At 48.3% G+C, this 10550-nt stretch overlaps 1 protein-coding gene across 1 annotated transcript; it reads left to right on the forward strand.

Annotated features, from left to right (window-relative positions):
* Positions 1-4478: 4478 nt before the first annotated feature.
* On the forward strand, positions 4479-5212 carry LOC119368117. The gene has a single exon (XM_037633458.1). It carries the CDS (start codon positions 4591-4593, stop codon positions 4936-4938), a length of 348 nt encoding a protein of 115 aa, XP_037489355.1. The 5' UTR covers positions 4479-4590; the 3' UTR covers positions 4939-5212.
* The last annotated feature ends 5338 nt before the right edge of the window (positions 5213-10550 follow it).

The raw sequence follows: 10550 nt of genomic DNA on the forward strand, positions 1-10550 counted from the left end.
GTAGCAGCTGTTGAACATTCAGCAACAGAGACAGCATTATCACGCTCAATACATTTTAGACATGGTGGTTCAAATCCTTCCTGAGCGGAACTGATCTGTTGAGCGCGGAGTGACTTGTTTTCCTTTTGAAGATCTTCATGAGCCGATCTTAATTTCTCAAGTTCCTGCTTCCTTTGAAGGTAATCATAGGAAAGCTTTTCATGATAGGTTGAGAGAGATCCATGACGACTTTCAAGTTCCTCATACTTAACATGAATATTTTTAATGTCTTCAATTAAGGACTGAGATCGGGTCATTTCCGCGTCCAACAGGTCATCGCTTTTGTCTAACAATTTTTGAATATGTTCCATGGCATTCTGTTGTTAAGTTGCAATTTTAGCAAGTGTTTTGTAGCTAGGTTTAGATTCACATTCAGAGTCATCTTCACTTGATGTTTGAAAGTAAGAATCGCGTGAGTTTACCTTGGCACCAAGTGCCATGAGCAGTAGGTGGGAGCAGAGTCATCCTCATCCTTGGCATCAGCGTTGGTGATGAGGCCATTGTCTTTAGTGTTGAAGATGGACTTGGCGACGTATGCAGAAGCTAGAGCTAGGCTTGCTACTCCAGAATCATATTCCTCTTCGGACTCCACCTCTGCCTCCTCGGGTGCAGACTCCTCCTCTGAATCCATCTCCTTGCCAATAAAAGCACGAGCCTTGCTAGATGAGCTCTTCTTGTGTGATGAAGACTTTGATGAAGACTTGGAAGAAGACTTTGAGGATTTCTTCTTCTTCTTGTCATCAGAATCATATTCCTTGCTCTTCTTCTTCTTCTTTGTCTCATTGTCCCACTGTGGACACTCAGAGATATAGTGACCAGGTTTCTTGCACTTGTGACAGGTTCTCTTCTTGTGATCATGAGAGGAAGCTTCATCATTTCTTGAGCTGGATCTTGAAGACTTTCTGAAGTCTTTCTTCTTGGTGAACTTTTGGAACTTCTTCACAAGCATAGCAAGCTCCTTTCCAATGTCTTCAAGATCCCCAGAATTGCAGTCAGATTCTTCTTCGGACGAGGAGTTTTGCCTTCAAAGCATGAGTACGAACATAGTTGGGACCATAGATATCTCTTTTCTCAGATAGCTGGAACTCATGTGTGTTGAGCCTCTCAAGTATGTCAGATGGATCGAGAGTCTTGAAGTCAGGGCGCTCTTGAATCATCAGGGCCAGGGTGTCAAATGAGCTGTCAAGAGATCTCAGAAGTGTCTTGACGATTTCGTGCTTGGTGATCTCAGTGGCACCGAGTCCATGAAGCTCATTCGTGATATCAGTGAGGCAATCAAATGTGAGCTGGACATTCTCATTGTCATTTCTCTTGAAGCGGTTGAAGAGATTGCGAAGAACACTGATCCTTGAATCTCTCTATGTTGAGACGCCTTCGTTAACCTTGGAGAGCCAGTCCCAGACTAGCTTCGTAGTTTCCAAAGCACTCACACGACCATACTGTCCCCTTGGTCAGATGACCACAGATGATGTTCTTGGCAGTTGAGTCCAGTTGTATGAACTTCTTGACATCAGCAGGAGTGACACCTTCACTAGTCTTGGGAACGCCGTTCTTGACGACATACCAGAGATCAACATCAATGGCTTCAAGATGCATATGCATCTTATTTTTCCAGTAGGGATAATCAGTGCCATCGAAGACAGGGCACGCAACGGAGATTTGATTATCCCTGCGGTTGACATAGCTAAACTCCAGGTGGTTAAACCGAATCACACAGAACAAGGGAGCACCTTGCTCTGATACCAATTGAAAGTGCTAGTATTCGACTAGAGCGGGGGTGAATAGGCGATTTTTATGAAAGTCTTCAAAGTAGGGGTGTTTCAAAGACAAACAATAGAAATGAACCTATTGATATGCAACGGAAGGGTAGACTAAACTAGACAAGCCATAGTCAAGTAAGCAATGTAGTGAAAGCACGAAGACTATGAGCAGCTAGGTAATATGGATCAGGATGGAAAAAGGTATGAAGCCAAATAGACAGCAGTCTTCACACAGTGAAGGCAATCAGATCAGGCAAGTAGACAAAGACTTCATGAAGACAAACTGTAAGTAAGGTGAGAGAGGTAGGATAGAACTAGTTGTTCGGAGAGGACAAGGGGTTTGTTGGATCAGTTCCAATTGTTGTGATAACTGTACGTCTGGTTAGGGAGGCTGAGATTCAACTCAGAAGACCGTGTCTTCACCTTATTCCCCTTGAGCCAAGAACACTTAGTCCTCGCCCAATCACTCTGGTAAGTCTTCAAGGGAGACTTCCAAACCTTCACAGACTTCGTTCACCGACAATCCACAATGACTCTTGGATGATCAGAACGTGACGCCTAACCGGCTGGAGGATTCACAGTCCTCAAGTGTAATAAGTCTTCAAATCACGCGGACAAAAAGACTTCAGTGATGCCTAACACTCTTTGGCTCTGGGTGTTTTGGGCTTTGTTCTCGCAAGGATTCTCTCACAAAGGCTTCGGAGGTGGCTTGCTCTCAAACGACAAAAGCCATGCACTAACTCTGAGCAGCCACCAATTTATGATGTAGGGGGTGGGCTATTTATAGCTAGGAGGCAACCCGACCTGATTTGTCCAAAATGACCCTGGGTCACTAAGGAACTAACACGTGTCCAATGGTCAGATTTCAAACACACGTGGCAGCTTAGCTAACTCATCCAACTGGATAAGAGTTGCTCTCATTGTCTTCACTCGAAGACATAGGATTTGGTTGAGCATCACATCAGTCACTCTGACTTTGTTCACTTGGACCCCACTTAACAGTACGGTGGTTCCTACGACTCAACAAAGAAGAAAAGGAAACTACGAAACAACTATGTCTTCGCACTCCATAGTCTTCGCGCGATGTCTTCTCCTGTCATAGTCTTCAATGTGAATGTATTCACAGACCACCATTGTCTTCAATGTCTTCACACATTTTTAGGGGTCATCTCTAGTAGGTAAACCAAATCAATATGGGACTACTACCTGTGTTATCCTACAATTCTCACAAACACATTAGTCCATCAACCAAGTTTGTCGTCAATACTCCAAAACCAACTAGGGGTGGCACTAGATGCACTTACAGTTATAGACATGTTGTGGGAGTAGCTAGTATGTGAATATTGGACATGGAACATCAAATTAAAATTTGAATATAACTAACATCTTGAATATTATGTTAACTCAATTTCTGAACACCACTACCCGGGAGAGTTGAATTTTTGGTACTTCCCTAACTGAATTTGATTTTTAAGGCCAAATCAACTTCATAAAAACTATATATGTGGGACTACTTATATGTATTGCTCAGAAATTCAGATACTGTTGATTTTAATAGGTAACAGATCCAAATCCATTGTTTCCTTTCTTCTACCTTTAGCCACCACCTCTGCCCAACAATCTTCTTCCATAACCCGTTCTCATCTAAGGGCTACGAGTACTGGTCCCGCCATCGCCCCTTGGCCATCCCTTTAACCTCGGGGACGGTTTTACCCTTCAATTCATTCCCTTCACCACAAATTCCCTACCCTGAACTAACCCTTGCACCGCAACCATGAATCCCCATCGTCATCGGCACTCACTCTGAACCTCATCGTTCTCGTCTCCAACTTGGTTCACGCTCACATTTGCCATTTTGTTTGAATGAACATAAATCACCAAAACCAGACTATTAAGATACCGATTGTATTATCTAAAATTTGGCCACAAGAGCTTTAGCAATTCGTAAAAGATATTATAGTCAATATTTGACTGTTTCTGTTGCCATGCTTTGGCGAATGTTAACAAGGAAGACGAACCAAAATCAGCTAAGGATTTTGTACACAAAAATGGTAAACACATAGGGTTTTACAGGGTGTTCATAGACTCTGTCCAACTTAACAAACACCCCCCCCCTAAATTTCATGAGGGTGCCCCCCCAACTAACACCCAATCAAAAACTCCACCTCTAACAACCCTGTAAAGACTCCGTGTGTGTAGCATTGTTATTTTGTACACATGCCAAAATTGTGTGACGCCTCATGGTCAACAGGGCACCACTCACCATTCAATTTTTCTTTTGAGAGTACACTCACCATTCAACCTTTTTTAATGACTTGCCATCCAAGTCTTTTCCAATGGAACTTACCATTCAACTTCCTTTTTAGACAAACTTAATTTTCAAATTTTTTTCTAAGACAAACTTAACATTCAACTGATTTAGATACTTCATTCAATAGCTTTTCTTTTTGAGAGAAACTTCATTCCATAGTTGAATAATATTTCAGGCCCAAGCCCAATTACACCTCCAAAGCCCGACAGCACTACCGGCCCAAGCCATGACCGAATTCCTCTAAAATGGAAAGAAAACGTACTGTAAGCCTACACATGCTTGATGGGGGAAAGCCGGCCCCGGCGGTCAGGGCGCCCACGTTTCTCGATCTTGGCCCGAGGCCTCGCATCTCGCGCACTCCCGCTCCATTAAAAGCCCAGCCGCGCCGTACCCAAAGCTCTCTCGAAACCCTAGCCGCCACCTTCCACCAAGGCACCAACCCACAGCACCCATCACACCTACGCGCCGACGGCGTACGCCATGCAGCGCGCCGCCGTAAGGTTTGCTTCCATGGCCACCCGCCGATTCGCTGCGTCGGCCACCCGCCCGGGGCTCCCAACTGGCGCGGCGCCTCTTCGGCCTGCCGCGGCGGTGGTCAACGGCACCTCGCGATTATCCCTCCAGCCAACTGTTGCTGCTGCCGCGGCGGCTGTGTGTGCCCGGCGCGGGTACGCCGGCACGTCTCGGGAGACGAAGACGGTCGGCGAGGAGGACGATGATGACGACGGCGACTTCTTCGACGATGTGTCCTGCGACGAGGACTCCGAAGGCGACTCCGACAGCGACGATTTGGAGGACGCTGATCTGTATGCTTCCGGAAGTGACTAGGAGGAACCAGTGAAGAAGCGCGGGAGGTGCTGACTGCTGAGAGGTCGGCTCGGTCGAGAAATTTTGTTGTTTCGTTACTTTCTCGAGATGGAGAACAAAATAAGCCATGCCATTTTACCACATTAAGTTGTATGCTACAGGAAAATTGTTTGTACTGTAGTGCCTAAATTACAGCTTGAATCGTCAATTTTAATTTCAGAGTGATATATAGTCTACAGTCTGTAGGAAAATTGGTACTTTGGCAATAAGAATTGAACGGGGAAAGGAAATTTAACTGTGCTCGTTGTGCAACAGACCAGCGGTGCTTCTTGCTTTTGTGTGCTGGTTCTCAGTGTGCTGCTCCCTGGCTCTCAGTGCTTAGGCTCCGCTCCACGCTCATTTGTGGTTGTGCACCTTCTTTTTTCTTTCGAGAATCTCATGTGGTTGTGCATCTTTGCCCTAGCTTTTGTGTGCTGGTTTGCGCACGGGATCCGGGCAAGGCGTTGCAGGATGCAAACTTGTGAAGGGAATGCAAGCTAGCGAGGCTGAAGCTCTACAATGGGCCGGGATCGGTGTATGTATAAAAAAAATCTCATGGGTTGGGCGGGCCACAACACGATTTTACCCTCTTGAAGCTCCGCCGGTGGACATAGGGGCAGCAAAGCAAAGGATGACAACACGCGGTGGTAGAGATTTTTTTTTTTTTTGAAATGGAACACTATGATTCGATACATTAACCAGGTCCAGCCAGGCTGCTCGCCCGTCGAACACTTACATCATATGGGAGGGCTTCAAGTCATATCTCCCGAACAACGAGGCGCTTTGCTCCAAAAGCAGCGACAGCATGAACTAAATCATTACAACCCCTTGGGGCATATTACGCAATCTCGGGACCGCTATCATCAGCGTTTCCGACCCACATGCGTCAATCAGACCCAACCGGAGAGCAACACCGACTTATGACAGGCTTTGGGCCCTCTCCCCCAAAAGACTAGCCTGTTAGGAGGGGATACCCCCGCCCTTATAAGTCGTGTTATTTCTCCCCCCACAACCGATGTGAGACTAAACCCAACAATCTCCCCCTCACACATCGGTCATCCATGGGCCCGCTAACACCAGCGTTTCCAGCCCACCAACCATGACCGACCACCCATGAGTCTACCGAGATTCATTCCGGGCACCTGGGCTCTGATACCACTTGTTACGCAATCCCGGGTCCGCTATCACCAGCGTTTCCGACCCACATGCGTCAACCAGACCCAACCGGAAAGCAGCACCGACTTATGATAGGCCTTGGGCCCTCTCCCTCCAAAAGACTAGCCTGTTAGGAGGGGACACCCCCGCCCTTATAAGTCGTGTTATTTCTCCCCCCACAACCAATGTGGGACTAAACCCAACAATTGTTAGAGTTGCGTCGAATATTATTGTACAAGTTAGGTTACAGTTGGACTTGGAGTCATATTGTGTGTAGACAGGGTAGGTGTTGTGTCCTAATAGGACACTTGTATCCTAGGCCTCTCATATATATCGGGGGTAGACACACGATGTAACCCATACCAACATAATAGCACGGACACGCGGGGGAGCCGGCGGCGTGTGCCGGCGCCCGGGCGGCCAGGGTGCGGTATTGTGACGGTGTCATGGGAAGGAGCGCCCGTAGTCAAGCCCCGGGGACGTAGCCATACTGGTGAACCTCGTTAACAAATCTCGATGTCGTGCCTCGTGTGATTGCTTAGTCCTCGGTAGATCGACGAAGTGCCTCGAATTTATTCTAACAAGTGATATCAGAGCTTGGTTACTCGAAGGTCACGAACGTATTGATCTAGAGGATGGATCGTTCCGTTTAAAGACAACATGAGGAAGGATCGTATCGAAGCTAGTCGATTAGAAATGTCCTTTGGAAGTTGTCTGGTTGCGATCGGGCGAGATTGAAGAAAAGCAGTCAGAATCGGGCAGAAGATCGTGTGGATTTGTTAAAGGAAAAGAAAGGATCTCGAAGAGATCGAAGGCGGCAGTAGCAGCGGATCGGATCGGTTTGCCTCGTCGAGCGGTGGCTGCGCGGTGCGGCCGTAATCGATTCGAAGCCGAGCGTGATGGTGCAAGGCCGAGTTGGGGCGCCAGCGTGGCATCAGGCAGGAAGTGCGTGTCGTACGCGATGCGGTCCAGCGGGACATGCAGCATGCATGGCGGCGCCTGGACCAGGTACTGGTGAGGCCCAAGGGAGGCGGCGACTTTACGCGGAAGGCTAAGTGGGCTGTGATACGTCCGTGGAGGTCCAACGGTGGACGAGTTGGATCGTTTGTGATAAGGCGGGTGCGTTTGGTGTTGTTACGTTGCAAGGAGAAGCTGCTGGACATGGGATGAACCCGAAGCGTGCATGTATGTGAAGAAACAAAACAAAAGAAAGTGCAAGGAAGTCACGTGTGCTGTTATGGATTGGTCTTGAGCTTTATTGCTGATCATAGATCTCCAGTTTGGACACACAAGGAAGGCTACCAAGGCTATCTCTTTTAGGTTTTTCTTTTCTTTTCTTGGGTATGCAGATTGTTCGTCAAGATGTCAATATGGAAGCGACCTTGCTGTTCGTCAACACAGATTCGTAGCGCATCACACATGGATCATGCATACGCAGGGCGTCAAGCAATGCACTGAGACGTGCGGGCGGACAAGATGCGGGGTGGAGCATGGTTGCAGTCGGATAACTTCGACTGGGTCGGACTGGACTGTCTGACGGATCGACGGGGATGTCGGTCAAAGGAGAAGACGGCGGTGTTTTCAGCGACGACGACGTAGGAGCGTGATGCTGATGGTGGCCGACTTCTGGGGCGCGGAAACACGTGGTGCAGGTCTGAGGGCTTGTGCGGCTTCGACAAGACTATGACGCAGGGTTGATTCAAGGCAGTGCACACATAAGAGTTTGAAATCGACGGAGCGCCGGGGGTAGCATAGCGCAACTACATGGAGTCATGTTGAAGGTGGAGCTGGAGTCTGATGGATGACTATGCTCTGTGCTGATGGAGGGGCTACGGTGTAAGATATCGGAGAATCGAAGCCTATTTCAGCGGGATAGCGAGACACGTGGATCGGACTGGGTACCAGTGGTCTGATGGAGACGTGATACTTGGCATCGGTCGGTGATGATCGATGGTTCTCTGCAGTGGGGGTTGAGGCAGTGGGGGCTAGCTACTCGGGAGACTCGACCAGGACAGCAGAGGCTCGACATGGTGATAGCGGCGAGGCGTGCGGTAAGCATGGGACACAGCGACAGACCAAGGCACTGGTGGTCAGACATGTGGTCAGACAAAATGTGCAAGGGTGTTGAAGCAGTGTTGACAAGTACCAGATTCGAGTTGGTGACTGGGTCTATCGGTGCTAGTTGATGGACATGAGTTGACCATGGAAGAATCTGAGAAAGTGGCGGAAAGTCTGAAATTGTCAAAAGCTGAGAGAGTACATGGCCGTATATTCTGTGGTGTTCAGTGCACATGGCAAAGTGCAGATGACAAATACAGAAAGAGGCGGAGTGCTATAGCTGTGGGACATGCCAAAGACTATCCGAAAAAGGGGTGAGACAACTGCGAATTTGACTCAGGGTGACACAGGGCGACGGTGAAATTCCTTCAAGTTTCAGACAAGCAGTCAAGAAAGAGCGGTGACGTTGAGTTCAGGTAACTCTTATATGTGGCGTCCAATATGTGAATTGTTCATTTTCATGCAGACAGTGGTCGGTGTGTGATGGCGTTGAACGGATTCTCCAGAAGTTGGAAGCACAAGGTAGAGTAATGAGGAACTTAATTTTGCTCGAGTATTGATTGTGAAGAAGACAAGAAGAGACTACAGTTGCAGGTGGAGTCACATGGAGTCTGGGAGTAGCAGCGGTGCTCATGGCGTATCTCAAGTCCAATGTACATGGAGGTTCGATGCGCGGACGAATTCAAGATGATGGAGAATATTCGCCAAGGTGGAGTTTGTTAGAGTTGCGTCGAATATTATTGTACAAGTTAGGTTACAGTTGGACTTGGAGTCGTACTGTGTGTAGACAGGGTAGGTGTTGTGTCCTAATAGGACACTTGTATCCTAGGCCTCTCATATATATCAGGGGTAGACACACGATGTAACCCATACCAACATAATAGCACGGGCACGCGGGGGAGCCGGCGCCCGGGCGGCCAGGGTGCGGTATTGTGATGGTGTCATGGGGAGGAGCGCCCGTAGTCAAGCCCCGGGGACGTAGCCATATCGATGAACCTCGTTAACAAATCTCGGTGTCGTGCCTCGTGTGATTGCTTAGTCTTCGGTAGATCGACGGAGTGCCTCGGATTTATTCTAACAGGGCAAAGGAGAAAGAAATCTGGCTAAAATTCAACCGAGCAAACTCACGTATATCTCTGAATAGGATTCCTTCGGCCGCCAGGTCTGATTCGTTGCTAGTTAGTGCTTTTACCAACTCTTTACTGTCCAACTTGACCTGGACGCGCGTCATGCCCAGTCGGATGCCGCCTCAAGGGCCGCAATGTACGCTTCTGCTTCGGCTTGCAGTGCTGACGCCACATGTTTCAGATGGCCAGCTCCGGAACCCCTCACGTCCCCTGCTTGGTCTCGGATTGCGAAGCCCTAGCCCCCGGTGCCATGTCTTGCAGAGTAGGCCCCGTCGCTATTAATCTTCAGGATATCCCTCGGGCCTCCTCCACACCTACGCTGGCTGTCCTCCTTTTGTACTTCAAGGCTGTCGGCACAATTCCATCGAGTCAGAGGCCCAATGGCTGATCTCGGCAGGCAGGCTGTCCAGGGAAACATGCTTCTCGCCCGCATTAAATTTGTTTCGCCAGGTCCACCACCTCCACAGCAGGCATGCAACAAATAGTTTTTTATCCTCTGGCAGCCGAAGCGTTTCATGCATAACCTCCATGGCTCCCCTGCAGGCAGTAAGTCGCTCTCTTAGGTTTTCTAGTTGCAGCGCTCGCCACATCCGCCTGACCTGCTTGCAGCGCGGAAACAAATGTGCCCCGTCCTCCTCGAGTCTCTTACAGCAAACACGCAGGGTGTCACATTCAACTCCTCTCCGCTTGATGCTTCTCTTCAGAAGCAGACTGTTGTGTGCAAACCTCCATAGGAAATGTTGGATTTTTGGCTGGCAAGGCAGAGACCAAATCTCTTTCCATTCCCATCCATAGGGGATAGGTTCAGAGGCCCCCGGTCTTTCCAAATCACGCTCTTGCGCATACAATTTGTAGGCTGACTTTACCGAGAACTGGCCCTTGTTGTCATGGAACCATGCATAGAAATCCTCAAAGTCCTCCCGGAGTGGTGTTGCTAAGATAATTGTGGCCTCTTCCTCTTGGAAAATGTCTCGTACCAAGTCGTCATCCCATGTATGTGTATCTGGATCAACAAGCTCGCAAACTTTGGTAAGGAGGCAATTTCCGCGTGGGGTTCTAGGTATCCTTTGGTGAAAATGCAACTATCCCTAGGTGGTTTTGGTAATTCCTAACAACATATAGCTCATTGAGCTAACATCATTCCAAGATGAACATTTTAGGAAAAGCTCAATGAATGGCATGGCATGGATGAGAAAAGTGGATCCCTCAAAATGCTAAGGATAAAAGGATTGGCTCAAGCTCAAAAGCTCAAGA

This window comes from Triticum dicoccoides, chromosome 2B, assembly GCF_002162155.2.
Source record: "Triticum dicoccoides isolate Atlit2015 ecotype Zavitan chromosome 2B, WEW_v2.0, whole genome shotgun sequence".
Lineage (NCBI taxonomy): Eukaryota > Viridiplantae > Streptophyta > Magnoliopsida > Poales > Poaceae > Triticum > Triticum dicoccoides.